At 38.1% G+C, this 20,399-nt stretch overlaps 1 protein-coding gene across 1 annotated transcript in view; it reads right to left on the reverse strand.

Annotated features, from left to right (window-relative positions):
- Window positions 1-17,935, reverse strand: part of si:ch211-283g2.1 (sodium-dependent dopamine transporter) — a 28,808-nt gene extending 10,873 nt beyond the window's left edge. Inside the window, exons 1-8 of the mRNA XM_057821517.1 lie at window positions 17,809-17,935; window positions 13,779-13,913; window positions 13,502-13,706; window positions 12,963-13,095; window positions 10,124-10,258; window positions 9,952-10,055; window positions 9,754-9,878; window positions 8,459-8,571 (exon numbers count right to left, since the gene is read on the reverse strand). Of these exons, the coding sequence (XP_057677500.1) occupies window positions 8,459-8,571; window positions 9,754-9,878; window positions 9,952-10,055; window positions 10,124-10,258; window positions 12,963-13,095; window positions 13,502-13,706; window positions 13,779-13,913; window positions 17,809-17,935 (1,077 nt within the window). The remainder of the gene's footprint in view (window positions 1-8,458; window positions 8,572-9,753; window positions 9,879-9,951; window positions 10,056-10,123; window positions 10,259-12,962; window positions 13,096-13,501; window positions 13,707-13,778; window positions 13,914-17,808) is intronic.
- Window positions 17,936-20,399: the final 2,464 nt, after the last annotated feature.

Raw genomic sequence — 20,399 nt, forward strand, 5'->3', positions numbered from 1 at the left:
GCGTTAAATATTTTAACGTGATTAATTGAAAAAAACTTAAGGGGAACCTCGGACTTCAAGACTTGTAGGCTCTAATAAGCCACAATTGTTCTCTTTCACTAAAATATGTGTAAAAGAGTTATAGTAATTTTGATAGTTTGTATATTGTAAGTAAATATTGCCATCTAGTGTATTTGTTGAGCTAAACGAAATGTTTGAATAGAGTTTGATCAAAGTCTGAGTATTATTTTGCATAGCGATTTTGATTGGGAATGCCAGTTCTCTTTACATTGAGCGCTTTTAGCTCTCAACATTCATATAACGGCGCCATTGTAGTCTATTCGCGGCAATGCACGAGTGGGTCGTTCCATGTATGCGTTAAATATTTTAACGTGATTAATTTAAAAAATTAATTACCGCCCGTTAACGCGATAATTTTGACAGCCCTAGATTAGAAACACATCAAATATTGCCGTTGATTTAAAAATCTATATTTAGTACAGGTTTCGACCTACGGAGGGCGCCACGTTTTATGCATGCAATGGAGGCTCTGAGTGATGACGTAGATTGTCACTGTCACTCGAAGAATACTAACAGGTTACTGCAATTCCTTCGCGGCGAGACGTCCAATACATCAAGCCCACCTCCAGCACAAAAGCCGAGTTCAAGCTCGACGCTAGCGCTAATCCACAGCTACATCGCTGCCGTCCTGCCTGCCGCTCTTGCTCTTTGCTGACGTAATTGCTGCATGAATTACGATTTGAGAGACTTGAAAGTTCAGACCGCCGCCACATTCTGGCCCGGATCGGATTTGAAATGGTCCACTTCTATGTGACTTGTCCCGTTCAGACCGCCAAGTTGTACCTCACTCGAGTCGGAAAACACGAAAAAATTGGATTTGGATTTCACCTAAAGATTTCTAAAGAGAAAACAAAATCTAAAAAATGAATTAATCTCTTGGTTCTAAATAAAGACGATAAAGTCAGCGTGTCATGGTCCGCGTACCTTTTGGCCATTCGTTTTTCCTTCTAATTTTGGGAAACAAAAAAACTGAGTGTTTTTATGTGTTTTAGCAAAAAACAGGAAATGAATCGTCTTCCATTTCCCGATTAAATAGAACATCAGACTGAAAGACTTCTAGGCTCTAAAAGGCCACAATTGTTCTCTTTGACTAAAATATGTTATCAGAAACACATAAAATATCGCCATGGATTTAAAAATCTATAATATTTAGTACATGTTTAGACCTACAGAGGGCGCCATGTTTTATGGACGCTGGGGGTGATGATGTAAATTGTCACTGTTACTCGACGAATACTACCAGGTTACTGCAATTCCTTCTACGCAGCGAAACGTCCAACACATGCGCTCATCGGTTAACAGCGGCGAGTACTTACTATTATTGTTTTTATTGAGCCTTTTATTACCTTTCCATTGCCTCCAAATACTTTTTGCATGTGTTTCCCTCTCATACTTTTAAGCATTGTGTTTTCTTGTGGAAGCAGATTGTTGATCTGTTGACCACATTAGTCACGTAGTGTATTTAAACCACCCTTATTTGATATTTTTTTTATATAAGATTAGATTTTTTTCCCTCTTCTCATCTTGTCTTTCCTGTTCATTTTGCTTTTGCTGCCCGTTTTGTGAAATATCGACTGTGCTGTCATCCTCATTAATGTTCCTCTGGGGTTCAAATTCAAAGGGTTAAACAAATTACATGTTTATGTCGCCAGGGTCATACTCTGCAAGCCCAGCACCGTAACCAGGGCCGGCCCAGGCCATTTGGGGGCCCTAAGCAAAATAATGCAAATATTTTTGGCCCACCATTTCGTCACAGTCTACTGTGAAACTCATACATGCAATCCAACCCATACGTCCATATTTTGTATATTAATCAGATTTTGTTGCACTGCATACTTCAAACTTCTCACCCCAAATGATTGTCAGTACTGACTGTAGATAGCGCCAAACCTTTTTCTAAAAGAAGAAAGAAAGAAGTTAAGGAAGATCTTTTATTTTTTTTCAGCTTGTAATCAATTATCAAAACTCACAAAAGTCAAATAAAGCAAACTTTAGTAAACAAAATAGAATATAAATTAAACAATTGCCAGATTGGGGGCCCCCTAGTGGTCAGGGGCCCTAAGCAGCTGCATAGTCTGCGTATAGGCTGGGCCGGCCCCGACCGTAACCATGCGACGTCAACAACAATGGCGACCTACTTGGTAAAATAATTTTACAAATTGTATAAAAACGAAAACATCAAAAGGGGTTTCAATATCAAATTATTTTAACTCATAATATGGTTTATCTCTTAAAAACTACAAGTCTTTCTATCCGTGGATCCCTTTAAAAACTAAATTAAAATGCTTTAAATAAATTCATCACTAGTAGACGTCCAATCCAATTGAACTGGGAGGGTGGCAACGAATGAACGTTCTAGTGGCGTCAATGGCAGCCAATGAGTTAACCAGGGAAATGCAAAAATATCCTCCATTATAATCAAGAGTAGAGTAAAATCAAAATTACCCCATGACAACAAATTTCTGCTGCAAAAACAATTAAATTACTGAGTATCGATACTTTAACTATAGAATATCATATGTGCATACATTTCAGTATCGATTCATTGATAATTTTTGATAATTTTGACAAGCCTCTTGATTTTTTACCTCCATCCTGATCAGCTGCTTTGACACGGAGAATGAAAATCTGAGTGTCTTAATTGTCTGAACAATTTTAATGTGCCACATGGGAGTTTGTTGTACTCCCATTGTGGTGGTTTATACTGTGCAGAGGTGGGTAGAGTAGCCAATATTACTCAACTAAAAGTAAAAGCGATCATACAAAAATGTACTCAAGTACAAGTAAAAAAAGTATTTGATGAAAAAACTACTCAAGTAATTAGTAACACTGGGAGTAACGATCTTTGATTTTTTTTTTTTTTTTTAAACAATTTTTTTTCTCAGCGCAAAATTATCTAAATGAACTGTTATTATGATACTGTACTATAACATATACATAACCACATTAAGCCAAAGAACTACAAAAAAAAAAAATCATTGAAAAAAAATAAACAGCATTCGTCCAAAGAACATGAGTGCCCTCTAGTGGAGAAAACATATTTCCCATATGAAATTGAAAGGATCATATCGCCGGCTTTTCGGTGTCAATCGGTCCTAGATAGAAAACTGAGAGCGAGGTTAAAATCTGCGCTTTCGAGTCATATTAACGGCAACGCTCTAAGTCAAATACCTCTACATACGAAGTTAATTCGTTCCAGGACCTTGTTTGTAAGGCGAAATGGTCGTTTGTTGAGCAGGATTTTCCAATAAGAATATATTATAATTTCATTAATTCGTTCCACAGTCTGAAAACCTACGCTAAGTCCTCAGTAAATACTGCTGGTACTATTGCAAACAGCAGTTACAGTTACACTGAGAAAAATAAATAAATTATGAATAAAAATCAAGATAATAATATAATAATGGTAATAATAATAATAACTAGGCCTGCAAGCAGGACTGAACGGGCCCTCGCAATCTAGTGCAAGTCGGACGTCACGCAACTCGGACAGTGTGCAGGTCAGGAGGGTGGCAGATCGTCCTCTCTAGTCATCTCATTAGAACCTAACATGCTCGAAAGTTGCCTCTTTACATTCACACACCTAAGAGATAAAAACCCTTATTGGAAAGAGTACTAAAAAAAAGGAGCGAATAAAGGGTCGTCACGGCAACAGACAGAGACATGTGGACATGGGCCGTAAAATAAGTATTTCAAAAGGTCTTGAAACTACAATGACCAACCTGAAAAGAACTGGACATATATTAGAAAAATGAGTGACTTTCTATTGCCACTAGTTGGCGCTATAGGGTTGATGCAAATGACCCCTACAAGACCCTTCAGAGTATGACTCAACAAGCACGAGATGTTTGACGCAGATATGTTGTAGAAGTTATGACTGTTCAAAACTTGTGGTGAGACGAAATGGCTTCAGTCATTTTCACTTCTCCTGTTGGACTCTTCTGCTTCAACCAAACCTCAGTACAGTGGTACCTCTACATACGAATTTAATTCGTTCCAGGACCTTGTTTGTAAGTCGAAATGGTCGTATGTCGAGCAGGATTTTCCCATAGGAATACATTATAATTCCATTAATTCGTTCCAAAGCCTAAAAACATACACTAAATTCTTAATAAATACTGCTGGCACTGTTACAAATGGCAATTAAACATAGAAAAACAAATAAGTTATAAATAAATAAGTCAGAATAATATAATAATAAGAAGAATAATTAATAATTATTCCTGTAAATAATGTAACAAATTGGATTCTAATATGGCGGACACTTTTTACTGTCCCTGAACGCACCGCGAAGCTGACGTCACGGTGAGATAGGTCGGTGCGGTAGAGATAATACTTTCGTTTTCTTGAGAGCAGTCAACTGCTTAAGACAATGGGCGTTTTGTGTTGGATAAGTTCTTAAATAAATGATAAAAACGTGACGAAGCTGGCGATTTCCTTGGCAATGTTACCACAATAATAATTGTCACCTTAACTTATAAATAGTGGCGAACGGTGGTCGGAAGAGGACCATGGAGCTGTATTGTTGAGCCAGTTCAGGGACGCGCACACCAAGCTCATATTTTTCTATAACTTGCATCTTCATTTCAAAGGTAAGCATCACTTTTTTCCTTGTTTCTCCAACTGTATCATCTTTTTTTGAAAACTGTGTTGATTTCTCACACAAGAAAATCCACCGTGCGTTCGTTTGCAGTGCTGTCATGTCGTCGTATTTCGAGCAACTCGTCGGATGTAGAAACAAATGGCGGCTCAAATTTTACGTCGGATGTCGAAAAGATCGTGTGTCGAAGTGATCGTATGTAGAGGTACCACTGTATTTTTCATCAGGCACCTGAACACATGTCTTAAGGCTCCCCTGATGCAGGTTTCAGGTGAATATATTTTTTTTCCTTGGAGGAGGAGCCTGTTTAGTAAAAAAAAGGCATTTCCTGTATCCACTAGGGGGCGCTAGGCCTAATGAGCAATATTTCAATGCACTCGTGTTAAGGGTGGGATCCCGCACATACATGTCAGATATGAAAAAGATTGAACGTTGTTTCAAGGAGCTATTAGTATTTACTGAATTTGTCATTTTGCCAAAAAAATGGCCGACTTTGGCACCACGCCCAGGTCAGACCCATGAATGAAAACGCACCATTTTGAAAAGTTTAGATTTCACATGTTTCCTGAATTGTCTAACCAATTTTGAAGATGATCCAACTGATTCCCTCTGTGACAAGGTCTCAAATGTGCACCCTGTTAATTGATAAAAATTTCACATTCGATCCAAAATACCCGATTTCCTGTTGGGTTTGGAATATGGGTGCAAGAGACTTTTTGGAGCAGTTTTGCACAAGGTATCGACTCCCCAAATTTCATTGCTCTACGTTAAAAAAAACCTAATAAGAAACGCCTTTTTGAAAAATTCAAGGGGGCGCCACTGAGCCATTTTGTTACATTTTTTTGTAACGTTGCAAGATTATCGAAATCCACACAAAGCCGCATGTATGTGCAAAATTTGGTGAGTTTTCGTGCATGTCCAGGCCTCCAAATGTAAACTGTACTAGAAATGGACAGAAATTTCACATTCGATCCAAAATACCCGATTTTCTGTTGGATTTGGAATATGGATGCAAGATGCTTTTTTGAGCAGTTAGGCATAAGGTATCTACTCCCCAAATTTCATTGCTCTACGTTGAAAAAACCCAATAGGAAAGGCCTTTTTTAAAACTCCTTTCTGTCGCCACCAGTGTTGTTAATCTTACTGAAAAAAAGTAATTAATTATAGTTACAAATTACTTCTCCCAAAAAGTAATTGCGTTAGTAACTCAATTACCTGAATGTAAGAGTAATTAGTTACTTGGCAAAGTAATTGGTGATCATTACTTTTTTTTTTTCCCCCTCAAAAAAAAAAAAAAAAAAAAAATTGGCCACACTATGTGAAGTTTTTTGTGAAGGTTTTTGGTACAATTGGCCCGAGCCCAATTCTTGACCCAAATTTACCCTTTACCCTGAATCAACTGTTAAAAGTTGTTAAGATTGCTGCCATTATTGCATTTGTTCCCTTCTCTCTACTTTCGACATATGAAAGTTTTAAAACTGTTTCATCATTTAAAGATAGATTCAAGTCAAGATTTTGCCGATTTAGAAGTAGTTTAGATAAAAAGTTACTTAGGTTCGCTAGGAAGGTTCTCTACAACAGAGCCGTCCTAAAAAGTCTACTGCTTTAAGATGGCGGCTGTCTACTAACGCATTTAGTGCCATGCAGTGTTGTTAATTTTACTTTTAAAAAGTAATTACAGTTACAAATTACTTCTCCCAAAAAGTAATTGCGTTAGTAACTCAGTTACCTGAATGTAAGAGTAATTAGTTACTTGGCAAAGTAACTAGTGATTTTTTATTTTTTTTTCTCCAAAAAAAAACAAAAAAAAAAACACACAGGTCACACAATGTGAAGCTTAAAGGGTTTGGGGGACAATTGGCCCTAGCCCAATTCTTTACCCTCCACTTAACTAGACACAAGGGTATTGCGATAACTAGCTAGTAACCTTTGCTATGTGTGGAAGTCATTTAAAGTTGTGAATCAATCGTTAAAGTTGTTAAAATTTCTCCCGTTATTGCATTAGTTCCCTTCTGTCTACTTTAAACATGTGTAAGTTTTAAAACTGTTTCATCATTTAAAGATAGATTTAAGTTAAGATTTTGCCGATTTAGGAGCATTCTAGATTTTAAAAAATTACTTAGGTTCGCTAGGAAGGATCTCTACATCAGGGCCTTCCTAAGTTCCTGAGAGGTCTACTGCTTTAAGATGGCGGCTGTTTACAAACGCATGTAGTCCTTAAAACATGTTGGCAATGCAGCAGTGTCTGTCATTTGCATCTAGTTCTATAATATGATATCTACCGTGTCATGTGGGCGTAGTTTGTCGGCTATGGCTGCAGTCAGGTATTATTGAAGCCACCTAGCATCGCGGTTGCAACGGCGTCTTCCCCACTCCTGCTCTGCTCTCGTCCCCGTGAGTCCTTTTCTCTCAGACTTTTTTTTAATTCAACCAACTTAGTAACGCATAGTAACGCACGACTTTCCCGCCTCAGTAACGGTAACGGCGTTGCCAAGATGAGAAAAGTAATTAATTAGATTACTCATTACTGAAAAAAATAACGCCGTTAGTAACGCCGTTATATTGTAACGCCGTTATTAACAACACTGGTCGCCACTAGATGGCACTGTAGAGTTGATGCAAATGACCCCTACAGGACCCTTCAGGGTATGACTCTCAACAAGCATGGGAAGTTTGGCGCAGATATGTTGTATAGCTGCTGAGTTATGACTGTTCAAAGTATTTTGCGAGACAAATTGTTGACGATCATTTTCACTTTCATGTTTGGACCCCTCCGCTTCAACGAAACCTCAATATTTTTCATCAGGCACCTGAACACAGGTCTTAAGGCTCCCCTGATGCAGGTTTGAGGTCAACAGATTTTTTTCCCTTGGAGGAGGAACCTGTCTCTTAAAAAAAGGCATTTCCTGTTCTCACTAGGGGGCGCTAGGCCTAATGGGTAATATTTCAATGCAGTCGTGTTCAGGCTGGGATACCGCATATACTTGGCAGATATGAAAAAGATTGAAAGTTGTGTCAAGAATTATTAGCCATTTACTGAATTCGGTGTTTTGCCGAAAAAATGGCCTACTTTGGCACCACGCCCAGGTCAGACCCGGGAATGAAAACACACCATTTTAGAAACTTAAGATCTCATATGTCTCCTGAACAGTCTCACCAATTTTGAAGATGATCCAACTAACTCCCTCGGCGAAAAGGTCTCAAATGTGCACCCTGTAAATCGATAAAAATTTCATATTCGATCCAAAATAACCGATTTCCTGTTGGGTTTGGAATATGGGTGCCAATGCTTTTTTGAAGCGGTTTTAGACAAGGTATAGACTCCCCAAATTTCATTGCTCTACGCTGACAAACCCTAATGTTATAGGCCAATTTTAAAATTTCAAGGGGGCGCCACTGAGCCATTTTGTTACATTTTTTTGCAACGTTGTTAAATTATCGAAATTTACAATTTCCCGCACGTATGTGCAAATTTTGGTGACTTTTCGTGCATGTTCAGGCCTCCAAATTGGCCGTTTTCATTTGCCCTGAAAAAAAATAATAAAATAAAAAATAATCCTTTGCAAAACAATAGGGCCTTCGCACGCCTAGTGCTCGGGCCCTAATAATAACTAATAATATAACGAATCGGGTTCTAATGTGGTGAATGTGTTTTGCGTGGTGTACCTGAACGCACCACGTGGCTGACCTGACAGAGTGAGAGAGGACTTTTTAACTTTCATTTTTATTTGGTCCCTCATGCAAACCTATGCCTTGCCTATTGATGATGCTTATTAATGAAGATAGCATTTGTGTTACCTCACTATCAATTCCAAGGAAAAGAAGCATGCAGAAGAAGAGCACAGCCCACAGCTGAGGCACCGGCATACTGGAAAATGCTTGTGGGTAGACAACATACACAAGTCCTGGACCTAGATAACATAGAAACGTGTTATTGTGAGAGAATTTGATTGACGTTTCATCATAACAATCTGCTTTATACATAAATATTTGAATTTATGAACAATTTATGAATAAACTAACCTCAGAAACTTTAACTTCAACGTTTTTATCCTATAGTTTAGGTCAAATCAATTTTTACTAGGATACAGTGCCCTCCATAATTATTGGCACCCCTGAAAAAGATGTGTTTTTTAGCTTCTAATATATATATTTTTTAATTCAAATAACATGGGACCTAAATGGGAAAAAAAGAGAAAAATCCAACCTTCAATACAAGTGCATTCATTCAGTGAGGAAAAAATCCAACAAAGAAAAAAATATTTGACATCAAATAATGTGTGTCACAATTATTAGCACCCCTGGTGTCAATACTTTGTACAACCCCCTTTTGCCAACAAAACAGCACCTAATCTTCTCTTATAATGTTTCACAAGATGGTAAAAGACAGAAACGGAGATCTTCAGCCATTCCTCTTTGCAGAATCTCTCTAAATCATCCAGAGACCTGGGTCCCCTCCTCTGTACTCTCCTCTTCAGCTCACCCCACAGGTTTTCAATGGGGTTGAGGTCTGGGGACTGAGATGGCCATGGGAGGAGCTTGATTTTGTGCCTGGTGAACCATTTCTGTGTAGATTTGGCTATATGTTTAGGGTCATTGTCTTGCTGAAAGACCCAGTGACGACCCATCTTCAGCTTTCGGGCAGAGGGCAACAGATTTTGATTTAAAATGTCCTGGTATTTCAAAGCATTCATGATGCCATGCACCCTAACAAGGTTCCCAGGGCCTTTGGAAGCAAAACAGCCCCACAGGGTATGAGGTGCTTTTCAGCATGCGCATCTTTCGTGGCACGCCAGACCCACTTAGAGTGTTTGTCGCCAAAAAGCTCAATCTTGGTCTCATCTGACCAAAGCACACGGTCCCAGTTGAAGCCTGGGACCGTGTGTATTTTTGTGTGTATTTACTGTTTAAAACGGGCAACCATTTGAGGGGCAAAAAGGCTGTTGTTTTAGGTCTGAGAGCAGCTTTTAACACATATTTGGGTGTTTTCATACATATTTTTTTAAGAAAAGAGGATGATAAAGTTTAAAACCTGATGTGATACTGAAAAACTGAAGTGTCTCAAAGTGTTTGAATGTTGTTTCCTTACTTACCATCTACAGCCAACTCAGGCACCGGAACGTCCTGCAGGTGAGACATGTATCCGAAAGCCGAGAATATTACAAAACCTGATAAAATACTGGTTAGGGAATTGACGATGGATATCGTCAGTGTGTCCCTGTGTAAAGAGAGAAAAAACACCTTTAAAGCTTGAGTGGAAGTAACGTGCGGATGGTAAGTGTGACCTTTACTTAATAATGTTGTTGTTGAAAGTGTTATAACTGGACATCGCTATGAGGAATCCGAACCCGATTCCGATAGAGTTGAAGATTTGCGCCGCGGCGTTCACCCAAACCTTCAAATAAAACGGCCAATTCACGAAATTTGTCTTCTGAAGTAAAACTTTTTTCATTTCATTTTTACCTCGACTGAAAGTAGCTTGTCCCATTCTGGCACAATGAAGAACGTTATACCCTGCATTGCTCCGGGAAGCTGCACGTTATTGACCAGCAGGGCGAAGAGGATGACATAGGGGAGCAGCGCTGTGATGTAAACCACCTGCACAACAAAATCAAGAATGAAATGAAAATGCCTAAATGATTTAAGTGAGGCTTAATAAACTACTTGAACAAGCAATTCCTAATCTAAACTTTTGCATGCAAAATGTGTAACCACCTTTTATTTTCTTACAATAGGAGTGTTAATTTGAAATATTCATTGTCATGTTATTAATATCCTGGATGAGTGGGTGACCATAGTGCAGAACATGGGCCTAAATGGCAATTTGAGGTAAGATCTTAACCCCGAACACAAACCCCAACGGCAGCCGAATTTCAGGCCAGGTCGGGCCCAAAATGTCAATTATTTACGTTTGGGTCGGGGCGTGTCGGGCCGGACTTCGCTCTCGCTAACTTTTTTTTTTTTTAAATAAACATACAGTATATTTACATATGTATACTAAAACAATGTTTGGGTGTTAAACTAAGGAATATTTATTTTAATAATAGCACCGCCCTCTTGTTAATCTTCCCCTCCTGCCCTGGGGCCTCCGCGAGTCCGTATCCTGGAATTTCCTTTTCGATATGGAGCAGCAAGAAGTGAAAAACAAGCTAAAGACGGGGGAATTGAAAAGGCAAACATGCACCAGTAGGAGTGGGGTATGGAAAGGCTTCAAATTGATTGTTGAAGATGCTATACAGAAACCTGTGTCAGCTTCGCTGAATGTAAAAGAATGTGGCGCTTTGCTCTCATACGAGAAATATATTTACCAAACTTTTCCAGCGTTATTTCGTTGTGTAAATGAATTTATAATGATCATAAAAATATTTAGACTATTAAAACATTGAGAAAACTTTTTTTTTCTGCCAGCTTGAAGAGATTAAAATAAATGTCAACTCCACTATCTGCCTCATAGAACAGACACGCAAATATAAAAGATATAAATGTTTATTGAATATGCATCTTACAGTCTTGTTTAACTGAGAAAATTTGTTACAAAAGAAAGGCTTTAATTTGTTATCATTATGCACAGGCATCGTCACAAATGTGATCAAACATAACGCATCCCCACATTTTCTCCTTCTCCTGAGTCTTCACTAATGAAATATAAAATTTCGGGGGTTTTCCAGGCCCAGGCCTACAAATAAACATAAAATTCCGGTGGGGTTTTCGGCCTCGCAGCTAAAAATAAAACATAAAATTTTGGGTTATTTCGGGCTCTGGCCTGCAAATGAAGTTAATTGATCGGGCTCAGGCTGGGTAGGGCTTTAATACCCGCGGGCCGGGTCGGGTCGGGCTGAACTTTTTAGGCCCAAGCTAACCACTATTTGCAATTGTACCATCCTACTGTTACGCTCGCGAGAGGTAACAGAGGGACTTTGCATCCATTAAGTAAGCACAGAACTCATGCTCACTATTTTGTGTTTTTTTTTTTTTTCAACCGAACACACTCCACCTATTTACAGACAACACTACTTACAGTCGTATCGTCATTTCACCCTCAAGTCTTGGGCCTGCTTTGTTTTCTGACACATGCACTTAAACTAGGTGTGGCTGATTAACTCAGCTAGTACATTTAACTCTGCCAGCGGTGTCTGTGTTCAACACACTTAAATGGCACCGCGCCAAAAGTGGTCTTAACACTGCTAGTGTTCAAACAACACCCAAATAAACAATAATCAACTCAAAAATAATTTACACCAAAAAATAAACTCCACCGATTTTGCTGTGTATGGCAACCTCAGAGGGACAAAAGTCATACAATTTGCGCAATCGCGTTACATAGATATTAAGTAATGCTTTTTCATAAGTGTTTTACTTGACTCTCTTACATAATTAATACAACAATTGATTCAGTAATTTGTAAAAACACAAAACTAATGCATATGTACAATGAAAAACACTGATTTAAAAGTTAAAATCACGTTACGTATATATTAGGGCTGTCAAACGATTAAAATTTTTAATCGAGTTAATTACAGCTTAAAAATTAATTAATCGCAATTAATGGCAATTCAAACCATCTATAAAATATGCCATATTTTTCTGTAAATTATTGTTGGAATGGAAAGATAAGACACAAGATGGATATATACATTCAAAATACAGTACATAAGGACTATTTGTTTATTATAACAATAATATCAACAAGATGGCATTAACATTATTAACATTCTGTTAAAGCGATCCATGGATAGAAAGACTTGTAGTTCTTAAAAGAAAAATGTTAGTACAAGTTAAAGAAATTTTATATTAAAACCCCTCTTAATGTTTTCGGTTTAATATAATTTGTAAAATTTTCAATCAAAAAATAAACTAGTAGCCCGCCATTGTTGATGTCAATAATTACTTATAAAATGCTCATGGGTGCTGAAGCCTATAAAATCAGTCGCACCCAAGCGCCAGCAGAGGGCGGCAAAACTCCATAAAACACAATTAACAGGCAGTTCACTGTACTGTCATTTAAATCTGTCTGAGCGGGGGTAGTGCGTTAATTGCGTCAAATATTTTAACGTGATTAATTTAAAAAAATAATTAACGCCCGTCAACGCGATAATTTTGACAGCCCTAGTATATATTAATCAATGCTTATTCATAAGTGTTTGAACTGACTCTCTTGTATGATAAATACAACAATGGATTCAGTAATGCGTAAAAACACAAAACCAATGTGTATATACGATAAAAAACACCTACTGTATTTAAAAGTTAATATAGTGCATGTGCATTTTTTGAGTGCATCCCTTCTGTCATTTCTGCTCACCTTCCCTGTTGATTTGGTCCCCTTGAAGATGCAAAGGTAGATGAGAATCCAAGCCAGCAGGAGAAGAAGGCAAAGCTCCCACCGGATGACTCCCGCATCCTCAACTCGGCCCGTTTGCTGCAGCATCTTGTATCTTCACAAAAAGATTAATTCAACAAATGGGAGGACTGGCTATATGAATGCACATCTTTCAGCAATATTGACTGAGCTAGACGTCCAGTGCATTTTGACTGCCACCCTCCCACTTCAAACGGATTACACGTCTAGTGCTGTCATTGGCAATGAGTTAAAATAATTTTGGGGGAGTTCCCAGATTTTACCAGGGTTCCGTCACAACAACCCGTTTGTATGTAATCATTGCACGTATGCATAGAAGTGACTAATGTTTACAATGTCTTTATCTTTACCGCACTGTGTTTTATTTGGCCTCTCCTATCATTTTCCCTGATATCATTCACATGGCTCACGTGATATTTTTGTAACCTACTCTATGAGACCCTAAGCCTTCTAAGCATCAATTCCTAGTCCTCTGAACTTACTTGAAGAACTCCTGGCTGGCCGTGGACGAGTAGCTGCCATTGGTGGCGTGATCGGTGCAGTTGGGTGTGTTCCACGTGTTGTTGCAACTCTGCCAGGGTAGCGGCGCTTGGAAGGAGCTGAACATGTAGTAGAGTGCCCAAGTGATGACCACGTTGTAGTAAGTGCACATGATGAAAGAAATGGCCACGGATGCTATACCTACACCTGAATGCCAGAAATATGGATGCATTTTTTAAAGTGTTAATTAAAAGAGCGCCATTTGAATGCCAAACATACCCTTTAAAAGTGGGCAGAATTGAGCAAGAGCGTGGACTGGCCCCCTTTTTGTGTATTGTCCGACAGCCAACTCCATATGGAGTAGAGGAATCCCCAAAACAATCAGCATGAGAAGGTAGGGTACCAAAAAAGCACCTGCAACAAAATTGAAATTTAACCACTACATTCCTTGCTGGATATGGAAAACTTAAGCGCATAAAGACTTAAACTCATAGTATTTTTTCCCCCCAATTAATTCCATTTTAGGCAGTTGCATTCATTTGTACAAGTACAGTTCATCAGCTTTCAACTGGTTTATATCAAAAGTAACAGAACTCACAAAACAAAACAAGATAAAAATGCCTGAAAGGGAATGGGACACAGAAAACTCATCCCGAATTCTCATTTATAGTGCATATCACTGAAAAAAATAACTGGTGGATTTACTTGATAAAATTATTGTAACAATTTGTATTTACTTTTTTTTAAAGTAAATTTTACTGCTTGCAATGTTAAGTTCAGTTCACAAGCCGAAAAACTGTATTAATAACTGGTGGATTTAAGTAAGTGCAAATTGTTACAAAGATTTTATCAAGTAAATCCACCAGTTATTTTCTTCAGTGTACGAATCAAATATTTTCCTGCAACCTACAGGGTGTCCATGAAGTCTCTTTACCATTTAAAAAAATTATCAAAAATGCAATTGATTAGATTTTTTATTCAGATTTTTTCTATTGTATTCAGCGTTTATTGAAGTTTTTTTTTTTTTTTTACCTCTTTTAATACACGTCTACATGGGCACCATTAGTTGCACGAAGCACATCAAGACGGTACTCGATGTCTTGCCATGTTCGCTGTAGCATAGCCTCATCAATTGTGGCAATGGCATCAGTAATCCTTCGCTTAAGGTCAGTAATGTCCCTTATTTTTGTTCGATACACGATATTGTCATGTCATGTCATTTCCGGTTTTATTTTGAAGGCTTCACTATCTTCATAGTCGCGTACTTGCCTATTGTTTCCACCTGTTCCCAATTACCTTGTGTGTATATAATGCCTTAGTTCCCCTTGTCTTGTGCAGAAGTGTCTTTCTTCCAAGGTCAGTCACGTCAGCCTCTCACCATAGCCTGTTATAGTTATACTGAATATTATCCTCCATTTGGAGCGCTTTGTGTTTGAACCATTTTGATCTTAGCCATCTTGACTTTTTCTTCCATTTGGAGCGTTTTGTGTTTCTGCCTTTCCTCCCTTTTGGAGTGCATTTTTATTTGAACATTGATTGTGGTTGCCCTTACTTATTCCTCTGTTGGAGAGCTTTTGGTTTGTACTTTTTTCTCATCCACGCATGTCAGTGGAAGAACCTCTGTTTTCAAAATAAAGTTTTTGCCTGAATCTCCGCAACTGAGTCCGCCTCGTCACCACAGCCTGACAGATAGAAACATAGCCCCATAGAAAGAAGTCCAGGGGAGTGATATCTGGTGAACGTGGCGGCCAAGGAATTGGCCCATCCCTTTCAGTCCGTCGGTCTGGAAATGACTTCTTTCTATGGGGCAATGTTAAAGATATCGTGTATCGAACAAAGATAAGGGACATTACTGACCTTAAGCGATGGATTACTGATGCCATTGCCACAATTGATTAGGCTATGCTACAGCGAACATGGCAAGAAATCGAGTACCGTCTTGATGTGCTTCGTGCAACTAATGGTGCCCATGTAGAAGTGTATTAAAAGAGGTAAAAAAAAAAACGAATAAACGCTGAATACAATAGAACAAATCTGAATAAAATATCTAATCAATTGCATTTTTAATATTTTTTTGTAAATGGTAGAGACTTTATGGACAGCCTGTATTTTTGCTTTAAAAACTGTAGTTACTTGGTAGATGTTTTTTTTTTCCAACGAAGGTAAAGGAAGAACAAAACCTGCAATGGTTTTTTCCTCTATCAGATAAGAAGGAGAAATATATACTGTAGTGAGGAGCAGTATTTTCACCCGTTGTGATTTTGAAAGTTCACCCACTTAGAAAATAGGTAGAGTTCTGAAATATCAATCATGGATGCATTTCTACTCATAGAGACATAATTTTAAAAAATCCAAAAATCACATTGTATGATTTTTTTTTTTTAAGCAATTCATTGGTAATTTACTGGGGTTCATAAGTATTTGTACCCCCGAGAATTAGCAATAATTATGACACTCAAAGTTAGTTGTCTACCTTAGAAAAAAAAAAAAGTCGACCTTTGCCCAATGGGTAACCACCCACCCACCACCCGTTTGAGCTCAATATTGTCACCTGTGCACCCCATAATCTTAGTCATAATTCAAGTGCTACCATGGGCAAGACCAGAGAGCTTTCAAAAGACACCCTTGTTGAGCTCCACAAAGCTGGAAAAGGCTCTGGGACTATTAGAAAGCAGCTTGGTGATAATAAATGAAAAGTTGCAGCAATTGCTAGAAAATGGAAAAAGCTAAACATGACTGATAATCTACCTCGAACTGGTTCTCCATGTAAAATCTCTCCTCACTGGGCATCACACATGATGAAAAAAGCAAGGGCTCAGCCTAGAACTACACGACAGAAGCTGGTCAATGACCTGAATACATTTAGATGCACAGTTTCAGGCTATGGTCAGTAGAACATTATAGCACAATGGTTTAAAATCATGCATCGCTTAGAAGGTTCCCCTGTTAAAGCAAGTACATGTAAAGGCCCATCTGAACTTGGCCAGGGACCATCTAAATGATGCGGAAGAGTTATTGGAGAAAGTCATGTGGTCAGATGAGACCAAAGTAGAACTTTGTGGTGCAAACTTTACTCGTCGTGTGCGGAGGAAAAAGAAGGATGAGTACAATCCTAAGAACACCATCCCCGCTGTGAAGTAGCTGGGTGGAAACTTCATGCTTTGGGGCTGCTTTTCGGCAAAGGGGACAGGACGACTGTACTGTATAAAGCAGAGGACGAATGGTGAAATGTATCATCAGATTTAGAGCCACAACCTCCTGAGTCGTGGCTGGATCTTCCAACATGACAATGATCCGAAGCACACAGCCAAGCTATCCAAGGAGTGGGTGCGTAAAAAGCACATCAAGGTTCTATAGTGGCCTACCCAGTCTCCAGACCTCATTCCAATAGAAAATGTTTGGACGGAGCTGAAACTTTGTTTCTCAATGACAGCACCGAAACCTGACAGATCTCAAGAAGATTTGTGTGTAGGAATGGGCCAAAATCCCTGTTTCCAAATGTGAAAACCTAGTGAAGAACTACAGAAAGCGTCTGACCTTTGTAATTGCAAACAAAGGCTTCTGCACTAAATATTAGCACTGATTTTCTCAGGACTACAAATACTTATGAACTCAAGTAAATTAAAAAGAAATTATTGAAAAATCATACAATTTGAGTTCCGGATTTTTTTTTTTAGATCATGTCTCTATAACTGGAAATGCATCTATGATGGAAATTTCAGACCTCTACCTATTTTCTAAGTGTTTCTAACTTGCAAAATCACAAGGGATGCAAATACTTCGTGTCCTCACTTTGTATACACAAGCCAGTTGTGGTAATGGACAAATACAGCAATGGTAACAGGACAACAAACAAACAGTTAACAGTAACATAGAACACATAGTATTCAACTCAATGCCTGCCATTGACAACAATAGACATCCAATTCATTTAAACCAGGAGGACTGGGTGTGAACGTTAATTTATCAGTGCGATGTCAGTGGCACGCAATGAGTTCAATGAGTTCGAGCAATTGGAGAAAAATCCAACATATCAGAAAAATGGAATGAGCATTTCAGAAAATTCCGTCAGGGATCCATATTTTTTGCATAAAATACAAATTTTTAAAATCCCTCAGAAACTATACTTCTGAATGATAACATAGTCATATTTCAAATGCTCATCAGTTAAATGAACAAATTGAATGAATTTCAGTTGTGTCTGTACCGTTATTCATTATATTTGATGAAACTGACTCATGCTTATTCCAAATTAAGCACAAGAGTTTTCTCAGACCTATTTCTATATTGATATTTGGTCAACACTCACCTCCTCCACTCCTGAAGCAGAGGTAAGGGAACCTCCAAATGTTTCCAAGACCCACCGCGGAGCCAATACCCGCCAGGGTGAACTCTATCTGCCTGCTCCATGTCGGTCTGCTTTCTTGCTTGTCCATAGCTGACGCTGGTGTCCGAGCGGTCGCTTTTCTGAGCCCAAACTCCATGGAAAAGGGGCAGGTTATTCAACTCACTCTGGCTGACATAACTTTTTATGATCCCTAATGATTAGCAGAAGGGAATCAGTATGAGCTCACTCAGTGGCTGGAAAATACAGTACAGTGTATACAAGGTGTGCATAAGTAGGTAGAAAATGGGAAAATCAGAAAGCAACAGTCAGATCAGTTAACAAAGGTGTGTACTTGTGTACTGAATACAGTATATCTATTTTTCACACATTGCACACTTTTATTCATAATTATAGTTTTTTGTCGAATGTATTTTGATTTAAAAAAAAAAAAAAAAAAGTTAATGGGCACACATAATGGGCACACGACAATTCTCATATGTTAACATTGAAACCAAATAATATTTCCAAATTAAATGAATCCCCTCGTGTTTTTTTTAATAGAATGTCACCGTTCCATGACGATTTAAAGACTGTGCATCTAATGATACAATGTTAGTAATCATTTTGAATTAGTTTGAGACTTTAACGTAGACTTGGAAATATGCCTTGAGGCCTGTTTTTCTCTGATTGTTTTAAGCATGGTCTCGTTTACTATCTAATATTTCAATGAATCATTGAAAGCTCACACTTCCACTATGATACAAAGTGCATTTCTGACACGTGAGCACCCACAAACTTGTTGTGCTGAAGATATGATCAGTGTTACATGATGCCTCTTACGTATATCTAACATTAAACTAGTGGTGAGATTTAATTAGAGATATCTAATTCATTGGAGGCTTTGTAATAATTAATCTGGATTAACTGCATTTTAATCACATAACACAAATTGTTACAATATGTAAGTTTTCAACAATCAGTCCCAAAGGTGAATTATGTAAGGATGATACAGGATTGTACAGTGTATCACAAAAGTGAGTACACCCCTCGCATTTCTGTAGATATTTAAGTATATGTTTTCATGGGACAACACTGACAAATGACACTTTGACACAATGAAAAGTAGTCTGTATGCATCTTATATAATAGTGTTAATTTATTTTCCCCTCAAAATAACTCAAAATATACCCATTAATATCTAAACCCCTGGCAACAAAAGTGAGTACACCCCTTAGAAACTACGTACATCCCTAAATGTCCAAATTCAGTACTGCTAGTCATTTCTCTCCAAAATGTCATGTGACTCGTTACAGGAGTGCTGTCAGCATTGCTGCAGAGATTGAAGAGGTGGGGGGGTCAGCCTGTTAGTGCTCAGACCATACGCCACACTCTACATCAAATTGGTGTGCATGGCTGTCACGGCAGGAGGAAGCCTCTTCTAAGATGGTACACAAGAAAGCCCGCAAACAGTTTGCTGAAGACATGTCAACAAAGCACGTGGATTACTGGAACCATGTGCTATGGTCTGATGAGACGGACGGGCTTTAATTATTTGCACAAACCCACATTTTTTAATACATGCATCATTTTTTAGTGGTTTTTCTTTAATCTCTGTAATGGAAAATTGCATTAAAATGTTTTTTTTTTAATTTGTCAAATATTTGGTAGTTAGTAAATCCTAATTAATGTGGTAAAGCACCATCTTTAATCTAAATTTGAATATAATAATATATAATATAATAATAATTACTGGGTTTATGCGGGTCGTTAACAATCATTAAAAGTCATTAAATAAATTTCGTCAAAATCAGGCCTTTGAAAAGCATTAAACTGAATGTTCAAGGCATTAAAAATTATGTAAACTTGACGGATTTAGGTATGGGTATTTAAACTTCTCAGTTTTGCTTCCTACATGACTTAAGTTATCTTAAAGCCCAATTCGGACCAATTCATAAAATGGATCCACCCCAGTGTCTTTTTGAACAATGGCCCAAACTCGGTAGGGAGTCACTTGCCGGATCAGCAACCAGTTTTGGGCCAGAAGTGGCCCAAAGTAGCACACAATACATTAATGTATGGCCGAGATGTAGCACACGTTACCAAATATGAACCAGATTTGTATCAAAACCGTTCTTAGTGTTGAATTTGGTGTCCATTTGTTCAATGTGTCATACTTTAATGTGTTTGTATTTAAAATTGTCTATTAAAAGCAATAACAACAACAACAACCCTTTTTTCATGCCTTTTATTAGTACTAACATACTGTATTAATGCACCATAACAATACAACATTGTTTTTCATAAAATATTTTAATTGGAACAAGCAACTACACATTAAAGATGACCCATTTTTAGACTGTATTGCATATTGACATATTGTATTTGTTAAGGTTCTAGGGTAATGGGGGACCTAGGCGCAGAGACAGAGGCAAACTGGCGGTGGTAACAAGAGTTCATTGACGATGAGAGGGAGTGGAAGATAGTATCCGAAAGATCCTTTGGGCAGTTTGGTGATACAACAGGTGAACGGGCAGGCAGGCAGGTATTCTGGCAGGCAAGCAGTTCAGGATCTA

Source organism: Corythoichthys intestinalis, chromosome 18 (assembly GCF_030265065.1).
Source record: "Corythoichthys intestinalis isolate RoL2023-P3 chromosome 18, ASM3026506v1, whole genome shotgun sequence".
Classification (NCBI taxonomy): Eukaryota; Metazoa; Chordata; class Actinopteri; order Syngnathiformes; family Syngnathidae; genus Corythoichthys; species Corythoichthys intestinalis.